Source organism: Tachysurus vachellii, chromosome 20 (assembly GCF_030014155.1).
Source record: "Tachysurus vachellii isolate PV-2020 chromosome 20, HZAU_Pvac_v1, whole genome shotgun sequence".
Lineage (NCBI taxonomy): Eukaryota > Metazoa > Chordata > Actinopteri > Siluriformes > Bagridae > Tachysurus > Tachysurus vachellii.
In genome coordinates, this window is record NC_083479.1 from 18,125,978 (window position 1) to 18,147,942 (window position 21,965).

General features: G+C 38.6%; 2 protein-coding genes across 2 annotated transcripts in view; both read right to left on the bottom strand.

Annotated features, from left to right (window-relative positions):
* Positions 1-3,837, bottom strand: part of smtna (smoothelin a) — a 6,291-nt gene extending 2,454 nt beyond the window's left edge. The window contains exons 1-3 of the mRNA XM_060896457.1: positions 3,597-3,837; positions 553-662; positions 248-323 (exon numbers count right to left, since the gene is read on the bottom strand). Coding sequence (XP_060752440.1) covers positions 248-323; positions 553-662; positions 3,597-3,786 — 376 coding nt within the window. The 5' untranslated portion in view covers positions 3,787-3,837. The remainder of the gene's footprint in view (positions 1-247; positions 324-552; positions 663-3,596) is intronic.
* A 3,046-nt stretch (positions 3,838-6,883) lies between these two features.
* slc35e4 (solute carrier family 35 member E4) lies at positions 6,884-20,777 on the bottom strand. Its single transcript, XM_060896039.1, has 3 exons — positions 20,587-20,777; positions 17,322-17,929; positions 6,884-13,332 (listed from the first exon to the last, which is right to left on the bottom strand). The coding sequence occupies exons 2-3, from the start codon at positions 17,908-17,910 to the stop codon at positions 12,380-12,382; spliced, it is 1,542 nt and encodes a 513-aa protein (XP_060752022.1). The 5' UTR covers positions 17,911-17,929; positions 20,587-20,777; the 3' UTR covers positions 6,884-12,379.
* Positions 20,778-21,965: the final 1,188 nt, after the last annotated feature.

A 21,965-nucleotide genomic window follows, 5' to 3' on the forward strand; every position in this document is an offset into this window, starting at 1 on the left:
TAGCTACATTAACTAAAAAAAAAGTAAGACAGCGAATATGTTTAGACATCGAATATGTTTTGGCTGAAAAGCTACATAAAATTGTGTATATTCAATTTTCTGCCAAACTTTAATGACTGTGATTGTGCCAACAGTCCTGACTCTTACTCTACAAATAGACGTTTAAATGCTATAAAAACATGGCTTGAGAACTTTGCCACATTTGGTCAGTGTTTATGGCACTGTAGGGATGTGACCTGCACCTCACCTCGCTTTTTCTTCAGCAGTTCTCTCATGGCGGCACGGATCATTCTTCTTTCCTCGAAATCCGTAGCCTTGTCCAGCTATGGAATAAAACACACACACACACACACACAGAAAAGAAGAAATGTTCAACTATATAACAGTTAGCTTTATAGAGGTAGTTCTGAATCAGTGACCAAATGCATTTTAATATTACATTATTATTTAAATTTTTATTAAAGAACACACATAAACACAATCCCAAACACTTTAAGTCAAAAAAAATACTGAAATCCAAAGGCACGTGTATTTGCCACCTGCTCATCTCACCATGTCGTTCAGCACTTGCTCATCCTGGATGGCTGCAAGCTGTTCCTCAGTTACTGGACCTGCACTGACTGCAGCCATTGTTTTTTCTCTGTATTTCAGAGGATACGGAACTGAACAGAGAAGATAAAGACATGACGATGAGACATGAGTACATGAGATGTACACTTTCTCATTATAAGTGTTAACATGTAGGTGTGTGTAATGAATGATTTGTATAATGTATACTTTTGAATATGTGTGATGTCCCTGTTTAGTTTACTGACTGGAAACATACAGAAAACTGGGAAACAAAAATCCTGAGCCTAAACTGACAGAAGCGTTTATAATAGTGTTTTATACAAACCATGTACAGGCAGAAACACATGGGAAATGAGCCAAAACTATATATAATATAAAGGAGGAGTGATTTAGTACAGTCATCTGTATATACTTTTCATCTGTACTCGTCTATTTGCTGCTACTAGACATACTAGACCAAATTTTACATTATATACATACAGTATATATATATTTTTTTTTAAATCCAGAAAATTCCCCCGAATTGCACGTTTGGACAAGAGGGTGAGGGGTTTTACTGTTACTGTGTTTTGAAATCTTTTTTCACTGTATGTTTCTATTGGATGCTTAAATTTCCTTAATATTCCTAAATTTATTCTATAATACTGGCTACATAAAGGGACACAACAGCTGTGTAAAGAGGCAAAATTGCCAGGAATTTCAGCATTTACCTCAGATATGCTTAAAAAAACACAACAGAACTATATTTTACACTGTAATTACAATTAGCATCAAGTGTAAGCAATGTACGATACTATGACAGTGTAAATGTGACAGTCAGAAAAAGAAAGATTTATCTAAGATGTGATGATAAATTAATACAAAAAGCTTTTGTTGGTTCTGAACAACCATTCTGGCTCTAACATACAGCATCTTTTATACTGACCGCTTTTAATCGACACAAAGACTGTGGAGATAGTTGTGGACAAAATTCTTTGGAATGTCAACATTTTCCTCAGACATTATAAATTCCTAAGAAAAGACTCTTTTGTAATTATATTTAGCATCAACTGCTAATTTTAATAAGGTTTTATTACAGCATCAAATAAAACTACGGTGACACAAAAAATGAGAAAAAGGAGTCAGGAATAGCAGCGTTTACCTCGGATGTGTTGTTAAATATGAAAGAAATGGAAAAAACAAAAGAGAAAAGAAGAGAAATGAGACGCTTATGGAAATGCGACTAAGAGTTGATCTAGCTAATTCAACACACAATAGTAAGTCTTATACCAACTATGTCCAGCAATGTCTGTAAAAGAAAGATACAATTGGCAGGAATTAACACATTTTTCGTAGATGATTGAAAAAATAAAAAACGAACAAGAAAGTTCCGCTGTATTTACACTTAGTGTTGACTACTACGTTTTTAATATGGACATAGCAGAGAGGTATGGTGACAGTGCAGAAAAGAAACTTGTCACAAATAACAATTTTTACCTCAGATTTGTTGGTAAATTATTAAGAAAATAGTACAGATACATTTACAGGCAGTATAAATAAGTCAAGATTGTCAGGAATTTACCTCAGATGCGTCGATAAATGACTAAGAAAACACCCAATATGACTAAAATTACTATAATTACACTTAGCGGTGATTGCTAAACAATTTTACCTGGGAATCAAAGCTTCTGAGTTTTTTTTACAGTTAGTTTCGAGTCATGAACACTTTTCTGTTGACTATTTATAGTTTGGTATACGAAAGAACAGGAACAGATGCTTCACATGAAAAGCTCCCTTATTGGGTGAAATACAAGAGGCTATAGGTTGAGATAAATGCAATTCTTTTGCAAAATCAGGGTGAAAGGAGAATAGAATTTGGACTTAAATGGAAGAAGCCATCTGCTATCAACAGGCTGATCTCAGCGTAAACATCGAGTGCGCTTGCATGTGCTAAAATAAAACATGCAGCAGCTGAGGGATACAAGCCTGCACCTCACGTGTTGTGTCAAGATGACTGGCCGTATTCCACACACACACACACACACACACACACACACACACACAGACTGAGTCACCGTGAGAACGAGTGTGTGATCGGAGAGTCCCGGCACCCTATAGTGTAAACACACGGGCTGTGTGTTATCTAAATAATACAAAACTATGTACGACTGAGATCACATTATACACCCTCTTGCATCAGATAAAACTAATAACTTTGCTTTGAAAAAACAGTTCACTGAGACATACATTTTTCCCCTTACCCCAAAGTCAGCCGAACAGCCCAGATGTTTGGTGTCTGACGTCTGCTTCTTTCTCACAAATGCAGCTAAGATGTATTGGAAGTCTGTCTCACCCAAAACTTAATTTCTGCCTCAAACCACATGCAGCTCTTCAGTGATGTCACTCAGACGGTCTGATGTGGTTTAGGACACAATGGGACCTACTGTAATCTAAATATGCACATTGGTACATTCTTTAGTGCCATTATCATTCCATATAAGAGTTTAAATTCACTACACAGACACGGTAAACTACAGTGTGAGAAAAGGTTTCATCTATAGCACCCTAAACTGAACATTTTTTTTAACTCGGGAGAACATGCAACAGTAAAACGCATACTAAATAATAACTAAATCCTTAAGACGAAAGGTCAAACCATCATAAAGAAGGCCGTCAAATTGAAAGCTCCACTGGAGTACATGATATAATAGTTCCATATTTTTTAAAGAAGGAATATCCACATTTTTGGCAAAAAAAAAAAAAATTATGAAAATATAAGATTGTACAGCTTAAAGAACACTTAAAGCAAGTATATGACGATTAGGAACATGTTTGAGTTAGAATGACTCCAGATACTTATCCATTTCACCAAACATTTCTTATCTAATTGACTACATTTGATTTAATGGGTAAGTGTAAAAATAATAATTATTTTTCTCCCCAGTTTTTGTTATTTCCTTTCTAGAGTAATGGCTACATGATTCGTATGAACATCATAAGATTAGTGTAATTCTAGTTAACAAACAAGACAGGCATGAAGCGCTCACCTCTGCCCTGGTGCTCCTGCTCTTGCTTCTTAGGGAAAGCAGGATAAAGCTGTTGGAGATGTTGTAGTAGTCTGCAGAGTTGAGCTGTGGAAGCTACTGTGTACACACTCCCCCAAACTGAACTGAAGAGCCGGACCGTTTGAGTTCTTCTGGGCTCTCCTGAGACGCCTCCCAGGCTGAACATGAACATGGCCGAGAGCCAGGAAACAGCCGAGGAGAAGCTGTGAGAGTGATGAGGATGATGAGGAAGATATGAGTGCAAGAAAAGGGTAGTTGGTTTGGAACGATGGGAGAATCTCAATCCAAGATCACAGTTTTCAGAACAGCTTCCAGCTCCAAATTTCCAAACACGATGTCATTACTAATTGATTTGTTTAGAGACAATTCTGCAATATAGTTTAAAGCTGAGTTTAGGAGGATTAAAGTGGATCACTCAGTAGTTTATCTGAAGGAGGAAACACTTTCCTCAGTTTCATTTATTACAACCAACAGTTTGTAGGTGGTGAGAGAAAAAAACGCCATCTGACCAATCAGAGCTGATTAATCAACAATCATACGGTATTAACATTTATAGCATAACATTAACAGTACAACTATCTCAGATTTTCACATCACACTACACTGTTATGCCAATATATTATTTACTTTAAAGATTTTTCTTCCCAAAACACAAAAATAGTCTTTTAAAAATATTTGTTGAAACCCAGCCTTGACCTTTAAACCTTACGTTGACCTCAGTTTCAAGGCAAAATGGTCACACCCGTGTCCTTTAAAGAAAAATTGTGTCAGTACAACATGTGACAAGAGAATTTTATTGTGTCACAATAACAATGAGAAAAATAAGTATGTAAATATGTAAATAAATATGTAAATTCAGGCCAGTCATAATTTGCATATTCTTAGTATGTGGATTTTGTTTTTTTTATTTCTTGATTTCTTGGTAGTAGAAAAATGAAATAAAAGCAATGTTTCTTGTGACTCAAACTAGTGATATTAATTTTAAAAATTAGGACACGTCAAGCCTTCAAAATGTCTTAAGTAGAATAATAAATTGTTCAAGAAATTTGAAAGACCACAATATTTTAAACATTCATTCATTCATTCATTCATTCATTCATCTTCTACCGCTTATCCGAACTACCTCGGGTCACGGGGAGCCTGTGCCTATCTCAGGCGTCATCGGGCATCAAGGCAGGATACACCCTGGACGGAGTGCCAACCCATCGCAGGGCACACACACACACTCATTCACGCACGCAATCACACACTAGGGACAATTTTCCAGAGATGCCAATCAACCTACCATGCATGTCTTTGGACCGGGGGAGGAAACCGGAGTACCCGGAGGAAACCCCCGAGGCACGGGGAGAACATGCAAACTCCACACACAGAAGGTGGAGGCGGGAATCGAACCCCAACCCTGGAGGTGTGAGGCGAACGTGCTAACCACTAAGCCACCGTGCCCCCCTATTTTAAACATGATCTTAAAATATTAAACTAAAACCCATAGCAAACAATATCGTGATAAGAATATACAGTTTTATCTTATTTGGAATATGCAAATTGGAAATATTCACACATCCTCCTTCCATCACAAACAGTTTAATATCACTAGCTAACTGTTAGTAAACAAACAAATGGTTCTGAATCATTAAAATTGATATTACAGCAACCCAACTTAGTAAAACATTCCATAACAACCAAAATGATGTTCTTAACACACATCTACATCACTAGTTAGATATACAGATTAACACTGAGGTTTTGTGAGGAAACGTTTTTGCTTTCGTCCCAATCTTCAACCTTGGACCCTAAACGTTACTTGTTTTTGAAACTAAGAAAGTGATTCAGGACAACATGAAATGGGATTTACATTATTAACCATAAAAAAGATGATAAGCTTAGTTCACTGTCAGTGTTTAGGTTTGTGTAAATTACATGCTCAGTCTCACGACTCCGGGAAAGCTATTCTTGGGCCTGTGAGCAAAGCCCGCAACCCTCCACTTCTCGGGTTCTACTCTCGAATCGGACTCAGCCTCTCTTGGATGTTGGTTCGGATAAAAGCGTCTGCCAAATGAATAGATGTAAATGATTATATAAGGAGGCTGTGTGACTGCGGAGAAGCGAAACGCTGCCTTATTAAGGCACAACAAGAAAACATGCTGCCTGGCTCGAACACTGCTGTTTACACAGACTACATCCTCTTCACATCTGGAGACAGAAGTCTCAAACACACAGAGACATACACGTCCTCCCTCGACTGTCATGGCCAAGTATGTCCCGTATATTATTCCTGAGGTTTCCAGCATCGGCTCGATCGCCACCTAGTGCACCACTTGGGTCAAATAAAGTTGTATGTTAAAGTGTTGTATAAATAAATCTGACTTCCAGTTTGAATTTTGTTGAGGTAGAAAGTGTTGGTTATGGATCAGGATGCTTTTAGTGCCACCATGTGTTAAAATGTAGTCAATACAACAAATAAAACAGATTTTATATAAACCATAGTCCTAGATATCCCATTGAGGTTCTGTATCACTCTAACGCAATTAGGTCATGGATGTTAATTACCTGATAACTTAAAAGAGCTAAAAACATTCAAATGTGAGTTCTTCAGGATCAGGCTTAGGAAGCTGTGCAGTCCCAAGGTGATGACTATATATATATATATATATATATATATATTCATTCATTCATTTTCTACCGCTTATCAGAACTATCTCGGGTCACAGGGAGCCTGTGCCTATCTCAGGCGTCATCGGGCATCAAGGCAGGATACACCCTGGACGGAGTGCCAACCCATCGCAGGGCACACGCACACACTCTCATTCACTCACGCAATCACACACTACGGACAATTTTCCAGAGATGCCAATCAACCTACCATGCATGTCTTTGGACCGGGGGAGGAAACCGGAGTACCCGGAGGAAACCCCCGAGGCACGGGGAGAACATGCAAACTCCACACACACAAGGCGGAGGCGGGAATCGAACCCCGACCCTGGAGGTGTGAGTCGAACGTGCTAACCACTAAGCCACCGTGCCCCCATATATATATATATATATATATATATATATAGATAGATAGATAGATAGATATTGAGATATTGTTGTTTGTACACTGCAAAGGATGCAGGAAGCTTCACTTCTCAGAGAAGACTGTAAAACTCCTAGACTTTAGCTCTAACTATTTTGTTTATGTGTGAAATATATTGTACATTTTTATTAGGTCATGAATTCCAGTAAAGCTTATATGAGATGAGCAAAGTAAGGCAAAGAGACTCGTGACATCCTTAAACAAGCATTTTTATTCAGTCAGCGTTTCAATGATTGTAAAATACATAAATAGAATAAAAATTATTTACATCTGACATTTCACTGACAGGTGAATCGTGCACAGAGCAAAAGTACGTTCACAGAAAAGTGTTCTAAACTCGCTCAGTGGAATATCGTGTGTGCAGAGAGCTTCTCAAGCCAGAGTCCACGATTTCCATTAACACACACTGTTAGGAACTCAGAAGATCCAGACGCTTTTTCACAGCAGGAAACGGATCTGATATTAGAAGGTACCATGATTTTTAAAACTTTGTTCGTTAACCAAGACACAGAATGTTTTCAGTGAGATGGGAGTGTTTTGTAATGTCTTAACATTATATTTACACAAACAACAGAACCGAACACTTAACCTCGTCCCTGCAAGAACCTTATCCAGGAACTGTGGAGTTCTTAGCTAGGAGATTTCAGGAGTTATTTTGTTCCTGGAAGATGTTTCATGCCAATTCAGTCCTGGGAGAGGATGCAGGAATGTTTCTGTTCCTGAAAAAGGTTGTGAAACACTTTACATTCCTGAAAAAGTTCTGAAACTCTTTACATTCTTTACATTTTACAAGTCTCTCATTTTTTTTTTTAAATGTTCCAGAGTTCCCTCAGAGTTCCCTCAGTTACCTAAAAAGATTCAGGAACTCTTCAGGTCCTTAAATTTACAGATCCTTAAAAGGGTCTAGAAATCAGTTCCCAAAAAATGTTCTGGAATCCTCAGGTACTGAAAATGTTCCAGAACTGTTTTGTTCCTGAAACAGGTGTGTGGAAAGAAACTCCTACATTCAGTGTTTTGGATCACTTCCTTAAATTCTTTAACATTGAAGCTTCCTTAAGTTCTAAAACTCTTAAATTCCTGAAAAAGTTTCCAAAAAAGAAAGTAATAGTTGGTTCCTCTGGAACCCTTCAGTTTCTGGACAAAAGCTTCAGAACAATCAGCTTCTGAACTCCCAGCTACTGATTATTTATTTATTTATTTTATTTTATTTTTCATTTTTTTTGCAGAACTCCTACAGTTCCAGAAAAAAAGGTTCAAGATCTCTTCAGTTCTGAAATCAGGTTCTGGAAGTTTAAATCCTGATGGTTTAAGGATGATGTGCTGGATTGAGAAACTCTGCTCCACGTCAATGAAGAACATTTTCAGTGGAAAAACATTTTCCAGCAACCCCTCTGACCTTCTCTAATTCCACCCCATGCACTTCTTCTAAACACTAAGATGATGCAGGCCAGTCTGCATTTCTTATCATTTAGTAACCCTCATAAAACATAAAAAAAATTAAAAAAAATAAATAAATAAAAATCAGTCATCTGAAAGTGAACAGATGTATAAGAGAGTAAATGAGAGGAGAGACAGATAAAGCAGTGGAGACATAAATCAACAGTGCAGTTTAGTAAGAAGAAAAAATAAATTGTTGAGAAGAGGACAAACCGTTGATGAATAAAAATAAATAAATAAATAAATAAATAAGTAATAACGTGACGTAGTAACCAAGTCGACGGCTTTATCTATTGCTTTTTTTATTGATACGCTTTTCATTTGTAACCGTGTGACTGAGAATGATGTTTTATTATTGAGCTGCTTTATCTGTAAATCCTCTGATTTGAGCACAGCAAGCTGCTTTGAAGCCACGTTATGAGGAAGGAGCTTTAAATAATAATAATAATTATAATAATAATAATAATAATAATAATAATAATAATAATAAGGATGATGAGGTATTTAACTCCAAACTAATCGCTCATAGCAAATCCACCATACAGTCCTATTCAGCAGAAGACGCAGAAACACTGAGTCAGAAACATGAGCTGATTTTATAATGAACTCTTTTTTTTTTTAAATCTCTGCCCATTAGTTCAGTAAAGTAGAAAGCACTTTAATAATGCTAAGGGGAAATTTGGTAACTATGACATACCGAAGCTGTAGATCTGTCCGATATTACATTTATGGCATTTGGCAGACATCCTTATCTGAAGCGACTTTATACTACTGAGCAGCTGAGGGTTAAGGGCCTTGCTCAGGGGCCCAGGGGATTCGAACTCACAACCTTTCGATCGTTTCTCTGACAGGATCCTGAGTTTCTTCAGTACATCTACAACATAGAGTAAATCTAGTACCAAGAGATTCATTTGTGTCGACCTGTTTTTAGATTCCTGATCAGCGATATGATCAACTGAACATGTTACGCTACTGAACGCTGACGGTTCACTACGTTACCGTAATTGCAGGCAACACATAATTTGGCAAAACACGTTACCTATCGTGTCTGTTTAATCCAAGCATGCGATTTTCCTGAAGAACTAAACCTCAGAGCTTCCTGATGGGCTGAAATGTAAAATATTTTCAGTTCCATTAACGCAGGCTGACGGGTTCGGCGGAAAATCAGCGTAAATAGATATGATAAATAATTAATCAGTAGATCGTTTAAAAACTTTTCCAATTGGAGCCTTGTGTAAGCTTCATATACAGGAAGTCATCTGTCGTACTTCCTGCTCTGAAAGATACTGCTATCCTAACTGCACTGATACTACTGACTACTTATGTACTCACATGGTGATAGGATAGAACTGATTTCTTTAGTATTTGTTTTCTGTAGATAGATTTTGTTCATTCTTACTGTCTCTGATGGATATACAGTATATTTCTGTTTGTCCAACATTGCTTTCTTTTTATATTGGTTAAAACCTGTTAGTAGCATATTGGCACTAATGTCCTTACACAAGCTCGTGGATATACAAAATACTCATCCAGTGGCTTCATTTCCATAAAATTTCCATAACTAATTCGGAAAATGAACTCCACTGAGGAATAAAACTTTATATTCTTGGCACATGATTAATTCGGTGTTCTTTTAAACGATGTTGTTTCTCCGACTTGTTCACTTATTGTAACAGGACCTTGAGAAGGCTGTAACTGGACACCAGTAGTAACTCTCTTCTGACGCTGTTATCAATCTACTTCAAGATAATGTCCTCATGACTAGTGCAATTAACATTCACATTTAAAAAGACCAAAATAAATAAAAAAAGACATCTACTCTCCATCTAGCAGATGACAACATACGCCGAGTGAGTGAATGAGTGTGAGTGCGTGTGTGAGTGCGTGAGTGTGTGTGTGTACAGTATGAGCGAGTGAGTGAGTGAATGTGTGAGTGAGTGTGTGAATGAGTGTGCGAGTGTGTAAGTGAGTAATAAGCAAGTGACTGAGTGAGTGTGTGTGAGTGTGTGAGTGAGTGAGTGAGTGAGAGGGTATGTGTGTGATTGAGTGTGCGAGTGTGTAAGTGAGTAATAAGCAAGTGACTGAGTGAGTGTGTGTGAGTGTGTGTGAGTGTGTGAGTGAGTGAGTGAGTGAGTGAGAGGGTATGTGTGTGATTGAGTGTGCGAGTGTGTGACCTTTACTGGTGCTGTTGCCTGAGTAAGAGATACAGCAGAAAAAATCCTAACCGCATAAATAATACTGAGGAACAAACATCAAGGAAACCGGAACATAGACAAAAATCACAAACACTAATCCCTTTGAGTCATTTCTGTTCCCAGCTGTACTGTACAAAAGACATCTGTGTGCCCTTAGAGACAAGGTCAGGTCTGAGAATAAAACCTTATAATGGGGATCATATAACATGTCCCAGCTATCCTACAGCAAGTAAAGACATTGGCCATTGGTTCTAGGCTGTGAGGTGAATATAATGGGGGTCTCTGTCGATTTAATGTCTTTCTGTACTTCCTGTTGTTCAGTGTCCCAGACCAAGTCATTGGTTTAGAAGACTGTAGGACTTTCTGCTATATTTAAACACAAACAACGCTACACAGCACCGCAGAACGCTTGAGTAGACGGTTATGTTGTTCTGTAGACGGCCATCTCGGACAATGGATTTTATCAGGTTGGAAGTGGTGTTTGTAATATTATAAGTGAGTGTGTGAGTATTTTTTAAATAGTGTTTGAATGTTTTATGACATCCCGATGTCTGATATAATAACATGACAATTTACGTTGAATATATATATATAAATATATATATATAAATAAATTATATAATATATTCAAGTACTAACAGGAACCGACTTGTGCCATGAAATCCAACAACAGTTAAGAGTTAAAAATATACAAATAAAAGACTCGTTCTTAAATAAATTGATAATTGCCAAAAACTAACAAATTTACAGAGGAAGATGATTAACATCTACTGCATTACAGAATCTTTCAGAGTGAAAGAAAGACAGTTTCTCAGTGATGAAACAGACTTCCATTATTTCCTCTTAGCTTCAGAAGCCTCAGATTTCCATACGCTGATCATATCTTAACAGTAAAAGTAAAACATTTTAGAATATCAGTCAGATTGATGTCTGTAAGTAAACCTGCTCGTGGCTGTTTATTTAGACTTTATTCTGTCTCATTTATCTACCTAGAAATGTCATCAGTTTCCTTAAACGTCCGTCCTGACTGTAAACTAAACAAAAATGAGATGATCTCACCACTGTGCGGTTTATGTAAACGTAAGCTTAGAATAAAAACATTATTGAACAAAACACCCGACAAAGAAGAGCTGCCTTTAAAAGCTCCTTCCGGACTAACAGAGTGAGAAGAACAGTACCTCAAAACCACCAACGCACTTCTTTTCTTCAATTGTCACCAGTTTTTTTGTGCTAAAACGGTCCACAGGTGATCTACAGAATGTAGGTGTTGAATCCCACAGACACCTGGGTCGTGGCTTCACAGTGGAGATAAAGATAACGTCGTCTGCATTCACGCATGAGTGTTTATGCCACCCGGTGTGTATGGAGGTAATAGGAGAAGTCTCAGAACTTTGTGAGCTTGGGGATAGTTGAAATATATTGGCACAGTGAAGAAGTACCGGTACTGTGGCTCCAAACATATTTTGCACTTTTCCTCCGGCATGGTACTCGTGCTGATGGAACTGTTCTGTGTTTTTTTTTTTTTTTTTTTTTTTTTTTTTTTTTAAATACCAAGTCCCAGCCTGGCAAAATCCAATCAGTGGCATTAATAAAAGCAAGAATATGGAGGTCATGTCACCATGACAACAACAAAACTAGCCCATAAACCAAAATGGTTATTTTTATGTCACATATTCATCAACGGAGTTGCACCTCTGATAAGATTTACTGAAGCTTCATGTGAGGAAGGACTATAGCTTACGATTTCCAGTTTGTCTTTCTGTCCTCATTTCATTATCTTGTCGAATTCTGTCTCTGTCTTCTTGTCAGATTTTCTGGGCTAGTTCTGGAAACATTTCCAGGCCTGTAGATGGATTTACATCACTGTAGCCTTCAAATTATGATTCTTGAGGTAACTCAGGATCATTATACAGTCCTAATGAATTTCCTCAGTAATGAACATGGTCATGATCTAGTGCTAGATATGGTTCTAGATCATAGTCTTGTGGTGTAGATGGTTCTAGGTCCTGGACTAGTTCTGAGGTTGGTTTTAGGACATGGACTGGTTCAAGGGATGGCTATAGGTCAGGACTTAGTCCTGAGGTTTGTTCTGGATCATGGTCTAGTTCTGAAGATGGTTCTAGATCATGTACTAGGTCTGAAGAAGGTTCGAACTCATGGTCTATTTCAAAGAATGGTTCTAGGTCATGGTCTAGTTCTAAGGATGGTTCTAGATCTTGCTTTAGTGTTGGAGGTGGTTCTGAGGATCGTTTTAGGTCACGGCACACTTCTGAAGATGGTTTTAGATCACGATCAAGTACTGCATGTGGTTCTTGAACATGATTCAGATTTGGAGGTGTTTGAAGGTCATGATACAGTTTTGAAGATGCTTCTAGGTCATGTTCTAGTATTGTAGGTGGTTCTAGATCACTGTATAGGTCTTCCCATGGTTCAGAATCATCATACAGTTCTAGAGCTGGCTCTGTAGATAATAATTCTGTAGAGAATAAATCTGAGGAAAGTTCTAAAGATGATTCCTGGGGTGGATCTAGATATGAAGATGTTTCATAAGTGCATCCTGGATAAGGTTCCACTTCATCGGTGCAGATAGTGCCATTTGAGGATTTTGTGCGACGGGAGTCCACATATGCGACGATGAACTCCGAGTTCTGATACATAATCATCCCTGAGAGTGTGAGCACGGCTCCAGCACAGCTCATTGCAGAAAGCTGGCTACCGAATAGCACCTGGGAGAGCAGCAGGTTACCCACCACGCTCAGGTTGCCCAGGATGTGCAGCGTGACGGCGGAAGTGAGGCTGATGACAGAGCAGCTCGCCAGGTTATAGAGCACAGAACCCAGGCAGCTGAGCACGATGAAAACCCACAGATGGCCATCGTAGTGGTGGGGTGACTGAAGAGTGGTCCAGTTCTCCAGGACCAGAGCTGCCACAGCCAGGATGCAGAAACTGGGGATCGCCATTAGATAGAGCAGGAATACTGAGTTGATCTTCTCCTCCTGGAGCAGATTGCCTGAAAATTCACAAAAGATGTACGTTAACAAGGACTCAGAGACACTATAGAGCCAAAATCTTCTGGACACATGACCAAACAAATCAGCCAAAAATATTATACTCCTTCATTTAAATAATTGAGAATAATGATCCAGCATTACATATCTAAGACTTGCAAAAGTATGTAAACCTTTGTTTCAGTATCTGTTGTAAGCCCTTGTGTAGCAATAACTGTAAAGGTTTTCTGAGGATTCCATTCCTCACTACAGAAGGGCTTTAACACGCGGCTTTTTTTAACTGATAAATATATTATCTTTATATATTTACATATACTTTGCATGTATGATGGAAATGTTTACACTGTGTTAGGAAGTGCACTTTCTCTTTATCCCTCCCTCTCTCCCTCTCCTCCCTCCCTCCCTCCCTGTCTGTCTGTCTGTCTGTATACACTCACTCTCTCACTCATCTTCTACCGCTTATCCGAACTACCTCGGGTCACGGGGAGCCTGTGCCTATCTCAGGCGTCATCGGGCATCAAGGCAGGATACACCCTGGACGGAGTGCCAACCCATCGTTATATTTTTATTTATGACTCTTGCTGACTCTTGTCAGTGCTGTGGTTTAAATGAAACTACGTAGATAATGGTGAATGTTTTATGCTCCATACACCGCACACCATGACTACACAGTGATCTTCTGCTGGAACACGTGCTGACTCTGTGTACGACACACACCGTAAACAAGCCTGTAAAAAATAACCCACGGATACAGTATGTGACACTAACACCATGACCTAGATGAGAAGTTGTGCTCGATTACTCAGCTGGACAGAAGCTCCAGAAAAAACTCCAAACGCAGTTTAATCAACCTGGTTCAAATGCAGTCAATCCTGTTCCTTATCCCTGAATTGATGAAAATACCAAATGAGGAAATGTAGTTTGGAAAAGTTTTGGAAAAGCCGTATAACTAAAGTATCCTCTGCTCTGTCGGTTTATTTCTTTATTCCACAGTATTTAATAATCTTAATGTGTCTGTTGCTTTAGTCTCGCACTCAAGTTTGAATCGTGTTTTACACGTGTTTTTTACACGTTGAATCGTGTTTTACACATGTTTTCTCTGCTGTTGTGCAGAAAGACGAACAAAAGGACGATAAAACACTAGTACATTTGACAAGATTTTTAATTTAGCGCCACTCTGACGTCATTGTTGCTGTGACTCTCTGTATGTATAAATGTAGCATTATTTAATATATCAATCCGTTATCTAATCTCACACACACACACACACACACACACACACACACACACAGACACACACATTAAATCAGATTAAATCACATTTTTCCCCAATGTCTGATTCTGCACATACTGGCCCTCAGCCCTAATACTGGAAACTAAATCTTCTGCTCTCAAACTCAAAATTCAAAAGCTTGAAGTTCTGTGATTATAAGATCAGTGTGATGGGAAATCCAACATGTCTAAAGTCCTTACATTAAACGCCATGTTACAGAAAGGTTCTGTTATGAAACATGCAGTGAGATATTAAACGTCCCACAGTGTGGAATCATGGGATTTAGTCTCGATCTCTCTCTCTCTCTGTCTGTCTGTCTGTCTGTCTGACTGCCTGCCTATCTGTCTGTCTCTCTCTCTGTCTGTCTGTCTGACTGCCTGCCTATCTGTCTGTCTCTCTCTCTCTCTCTGTCTGTCTGTCTGACTGCCTGCCTATCTGTCTGTCTCTCTCTCTGTCTGTCTGTCTGTCTGACTGCCTGCCTATCTGTCTGTCTCTCTCTCTGTCTGTCTGTCTGTCTGACTGCCTGCCTGTCTGTCTGTCTCTCTCTCTCTCTCCGGGGTTTAATTCCTCCCCTGTGGACCACGTAACATCATGAAATCCAGCTGAAAGCAATTTATCCACATGACATAATTCACTCAATATCACAGAGTCCTAAACTCAGTGTCCTAAGCAGAGTTTATATCCTGTACTGTGTGTGCATTCGAAGACATTTCAAGCTCTCAGGACCGCGCTGCTAGAGGAAAATAATCATCGAAGGGGTGATGTGATGTTCCTCTCATAGTACAGCACTTTGCCAATGATTTGCCAATGATGAACACAAAAAAGAATGAGATGTTTTTATCCATTTATTGCTACGTTATACGTACAATATACGTTATAGCACATTATAACACTCGCTCCTTCATCAGCCTTTCTTTTTCACTCTCTTCTGAAAGTAAAAGTAAGTAAGTCTCATCTTGCTCCTAGAATTCTAGGTAAAAACATAAATACTTATGAAACACTACAAATTCTTAAAGTCCTGAGTGTCTGTTTCATATTAGCTTCATAGTAAGCACCACTGTGGAGTAAGACATGACAAAGACATTCAATGATCAACATGGACACAACCAAACAGAAGAAAACTAAATTTTTTTTGGTGTCTGGGGAAAAAGAGTAAATCTGTCTATGTGAAGCGTCTGCAGTACAATAAGGAACTAGAACAAGAGCATTGATATAAAGCTATAGGTTGCACTCAGAGCTGCTGTCTGATGTGTCGCACATTCTGACCAATCAGAGGCAAGAATCCGATTGCGCTGTGGTATAAACACAATATAAAAATGTGGGTGTGGCTAAATCGATACATAAAAAAAGCAGCCTAGCAACAAGCGTCAGATTGGACGGATTGATTTACTCGTTCTCTTGTGAGTTTCTTTTTGAAAGCACAGAATAAAAATAGTGGACACTTAATGAGTGCACTGTTTGTTCCCAACATGTTAGGAAACCTAGACATTATTTATCTTTGGTTGTTAGCGCACTGTTTTCATAATCAGATGGATTACTCAGTGTTGGTGCATATGTGACCACAACCTTCACAACTCCATACAGAGTCGTCACGAATCGGAATAGTTCTGTTTTACAGTTCGGCACTATATCCCTCCGAATAAAAATAACAGCTCATCCTGAAAGGAAATCATGCTGGCGATAGGTACAGAGCTAAAACGTGTGTTAAGAGCAGGACAGTTCGGCTTCTCTGAGTTAAAGCAGAACGTGGACGGAGCGGCCGGCGCTCATAGCGGCGTGTCTCTGACAAAAAGATTCCACAGCAGCTCAAACAGCCGCCTGGAACGTAAATCATCACGGAACAGTGGTTTCATAGGAAAGACTAAAAGTGGTGCTTGACGTCAGTCAGCTTCTATTCATAGACACCCAGGAGAGGACACTGGTTTAGTAACTTTACACTGCGAGCTAGGGAAAAAATAAATAACAGCCCTTTTGACAGATAGCCTCTCTGAGGTAAACATATTTAACACATGAGTAATGACGACGTGTGTGTGTGTGTGTGTGTGTGTGTGTGTGTGTGTGTGTGTGTGTGTGTGTGTGTGTGTACTTGCCACAGCCATATCTTAAATAAATGCTTGTGGAAGTTAAATAAACCCATATTTTAAAATCACTGATCCTTAATAAAACCGTTGAAGTAAACATCTACTAGTTGCTTTATCCCTCTTTTACTTGATGAAATGCACAGTGAATAGGAGGAAACCTCTATTAATTATCAGGACTGTCAGTCATCAAATCATCTGTATATTACACACTACTGCTGCTGTATATTGCACAAAAAACATAATATTGCACAATATTGTTATTTGCACTCCCACACTTTATGTACATACCTGGTCGTTAATATTCTATATTTATATTTTATTCATTCTATAATTCATATTTTATACTCATTCTGTCTATATTGTATCTCATCGTCTGCATTGTTTTCTTGTATAGTATAGTGTTATTTATGTCTGTACCTTTGAGTCACAAACTGCTGGAACCAAATTCTTTGTGTGTGTCAACACACTTGGCCAATAAACTTGATGCTGATTCTGATTCTAGTGTCTAGTTTTTGGTAATTCTGTCATAATTATACTAAAAAAAACGCACGTAAGATGTTTACTGAAGCTGAATAAATCACAATACAATATTAAAGGTATGACCCCAGAGACTAGGAATGGTACAGTTCATACTCACTTTGCTGGATGCTTTTCACTCCCCGCAGCACGGTGGCAGCGATCACGAACAGACAGCCCATCTTATCAAACTGCACCTCGCCCATGATGCTGAACGAAGCCCCGAGGCAGATGGGCATCATGGCCGTGTATGTGAGAATGTGGTGCTGTTTACCGAGCACCAGAGATGAGATAGCCAGAGTGAAGATCGGTGTGGTGGTGTAGATCATCTGAGCGAAGGACAGCTGCACGTAGTTGAGTCCGACGTTCCCGAAAGCGATGCTGGCGCAGAAGGTAAGGCTCAGCAGGAACACTTTGCACTTGGCGCTGGATGTCAGGACCTGCTGTGCCACTCCTCGCTTTTGGAAAAACCAGTATTTTATGACTCCTACGACTATGGCCGTGAGCATGTGGAGAGCCGACAGGAGGAGCGGGTATCTGAAGTTGTACACCGCAAAGATCCATTTGTTCAGGCTGGAGATGGTGGTTCCTGTGACCAACCACACCACCACGGCTGACAGAAGGTGTAGTGTTTCAGGTGGACGCATCCTCCCCTGCCCGGCGTCCCGGGTCTCCTCGCTTTTGGAGGGTCCATCATCGGCGCTGATCATGTTCGCTTCATCTTCAGCTCTGTTGACGCAAACACAGCTTGAGTTTGAGATGGAAAATAACAGTACCTAGTTCCTCATTCACACAGGTTCCTGTGTTTTTCCTGCTCTGACACGCCCACTTTAACTCAGGGAGGTCTGTATATCACTGTGTAGAGAGCAGGGAAAAGACTAAAACTAAAGTGTAAAGCTTTTCAGCCAGAGGAAAAACGTCTTCAACAAATGACGTAATCGGCACACGTGAAGTCTCACCCACGTGTCCGGCGATCTCGTCTGCGATTGGTCAATCAGGAATATTCAAAATAAATAAAACACGGAAGTAAATTTCCAACGTGAGTCAACACTGGGATGAACTTCAGGGAAAACACACACACACACACACACACACACACACACATGAGGGAAATCGTGACGTTAACGGATCACCACGCCTGACTTTAGACAAATATATATTTAGAATCGTCACCATTTTGAATTGTTCGCAAATTTACGCCACCTTTAGACCAACCGCGGAACGTACCATTGTTCATCTTATTTCAGACACATTACATAAAATAACGACGACCGTTTTTTCTGGGGTTATAAAACGATTATTCCATGATCTCAAAAGTAAACCCTAAGATACGTTTTAACTAAAACGTTTCCACTTAAACAAACACGTTTATATTTATGTATATTAAACTTCCCCACACCCCTACTTTGGACCGTACCACTTCCATTATACTAACAAAACGCTCATATTGTAGAATCCGAATCAGAAAGATCTTTATTGCCAAGTATGTTTCCACATACGAGGAATTTGTTCTAGTCCAGAAGCTCCACAGTGTAAACAGAATGGCAATGATGAGACATGAACACGTGTAATAAAGACAGTTGTATGTGTGTTCATGTCATATCATTGCATTCTGTTTACACTGTGGAGCTCCTGTACTAGAACAAATTCCTCGTATGTAGCGAAGGGAAGTTCGGTTCTTTTCCGCGAACCGGTTCTTTCGGACAGTTCGTTTTAATGAACCATTTCGAAAATCCAGTTTAGATATTAATACAATCAATTTAACACATTCGAAAAGTTCTTTGTAATCATAACTTTAGTTGAATACGTTTCTTACATTTAAGTTTTGCAACTAAAACACCCAGTACAGGCATTGATGTTTTACGTGTCTTAAAGATATAAAGTTAATAAACTAATCTTCATCAACTTACAAAAAAACCGGCATATAAAAATACAGACTAACCTGCACAATAGACAATAGTAAAATGAACTGACATACATTGAGTGAACAGTTGTATGATTTTTTTTAATAAAAATGTTTAATATTCTATGACGGGGGGGCACGTTGGCTTAGTGGTTAGCACGTTCGCCTCCAGGGTCGGGGTTCGATTCGCGCCTCCACCGGTTTCCTCCGGGTACTCCGGTTTCCTCCCCCGGTCCAACGACATGCATGGTAGGTTGATTGGCATCTCTGGAAAATTGTCCCTAGTGTGTGATTGCGTGAGTGAATGAGAGTGTGTGTGTGTGCCCTGTGATGGGTTGGCACTCCGTCCAGGGTGTATCCTGCCTTGATGCCCGATGGCACAGGCTCCCCGTGACCCGAGGTAGTTCGGATAAGCGGTAGAAAATGAATGATGAATGAATATCCCATGACTAGTTACTATGCATATCCCAATATGTTTAATTTGTTATTAAATAAACTTACATCTTTGCCAAAATCGTTCCTGAAGTCCTCGCTTCACTCGCGCTCATTAGCATTTTTTTTTCTCTGTAGGTTCACGTATGCGCAGTTATCAACAGCTCACGGGTCTCGGTATCAGAGATTCAGAATCAGAATCTCGAAATCAGAGATTCAGAATCAGAATCAGAAAGATTTTTATTACCAATATGTTTTCACACACGAGGAATTTGTTCTAGTACAGAAGCTCCACAGTGTAAACAGAATGGCATTGACAAGACACGAACACATATATAATATAGACAGTTGTATGTACAGTGGACAAATGTGTAAATTGAAATATAAATGGGTAAGTATGTGTTTTAAGTAAATAATGTAAGAATAGTGTTGTGTGTGTATGTCAAGTGTTCATCAGATGGAAAGCTCACAGCTCACAGTTCTCTGAGCACAACGTGTCTCAGTTCAGTGTACATATTACTCCGGGATATTAGTTTATTTAGTCGGATTTGGTGAACTGGTTCGTCCAGCTCATTAAAAAGAACCGGTTCAAAAGAACGATTCGTTCACGAACCGGCCATCACTATCATATTGAAATTCTATAAATGAACAAATACAATCTCATGATCTGAAATATAAATATAGAATACATAAGCTGGAACCCAAACGTTATTTTTATTATTATTAATTATTAATTATTAATTATTATTATTATTATTATTATTATTCAACTCGGGTTTCTTCCGGGTTATTTCAAAAGTACTTGGGATTGTCATTATAAAGATAGTATTAGTGTAATGACACGATTATAATATTGTGTATAACAAATAAATACTAATATGAAAACAGCTAAAGGTCGTGTGTGTGTGTGTGTGTGTGTGTGTGTGTGTGTGTACACAGTGATCCCTGACTGCGCATATAGAAATAAAGCAGTGAGAAATAACAGCAATCACTACAGAAGCCGCAGTATTACACATTAACCTCCTAACGACATGTTTATCTATAAACTTACCCTGTCTGTGGCTGTTAATGCTTCATAAAGGTGCTGATGATGGAGCGTTTCAGTCGCTGTTATTGTCAGAGCAGCTGTGTGGTGTGTTATAAAGCGACAGCTTCAGTCTAACCTGCGCACTTTTATCTAAACACGGACGGCAGCTATTATTGGTGTGTTCCAAACAGCAGTTATTTCTAGCTCCTGCGAGCCGGAAATGCGTCCGCCATATTGGAAGAGGCCAGAATTAGCACTAAGCTAATAGAAGTCTGTGGAGATACCTGACGTAAGCACGTAGAAAAAGGGTTTTTATTTATCTATTTTATACCACATCAATTTGGCATCCAATACTTTGAATGATTTTTTTTATTTATTAACCAACACCACAAAACATCTTATAATTAGCTTTAATGTAGTGCTTTAACACTGAGACATTGGTTCCTGCGATCACTTACGTTTTAGCATATTTTCTTCTTTTCTGATGCTGGAAACTCTTCATAAATGTCCGAATGTCACTGGGCCCCATTTATAAATATTAAATAAATATTCTGTAAACGTTTTTACAGAACGTTTTTCTGTAAACGCCAAACCAAGCATTTTCTGACAGATTTACAGATGTTTGTACAGAAATGTTACTTTATTCATGTACACATGATGACTACTGCAATGCCAACAAAAATATTTAATAATATATAAAAAAAAATATTAGACACTAAATCTTTTGTTTACAGTTTACGGCTCTGCACAGACTTAATGACATACTTTATTCGTACACCACCAATTTTCATAAATGAAGTTTTTAGCTTGATTTCATTAAAAAAATTGATACTTTAAATTCAGTAATATAAAGTGACTGGTTTTCCCAAAACGTTCCAGATACTGTTTTAATATCAGTATATTCCAGATACTATAGCGTAATCTATATGACAAAGTCGATCTAGTCATCTTTTATGGATTTTTTTTTTGAGTATACCAAATGTATTGGATGTTTGTACAAATAAATTCATTTATATCCAGATAAGTGAGGAAGTAAAAGTAGAATCTTTTATAGAAAAGTAAATCGGCTCCATCTTCCACCACCAGTTTTAGCACTGTGGTATAGATTATTAAAAAACAAAGCAACAACGAAGAAAAACATGATGAAACAAGTTTAAGTGCAGATCAGGATGCTATGGAACATTTAATCTTTGCTAGACAGAATACAGGATAAAAGATCCAAGGCTAACGATCGTCGGGGCTGGAGTCCAGTATAGTTTCACTCATGTTAATCCACTACAACAAAACTGTACATATAGTTAGTACATCCAAACTACACCCATATGGTAAATGAACAATTTCTGTCCCTTAGCAATAATACAATGAGACCCAACATCAAAACAACTCGTTGGTTTTGTTTAATT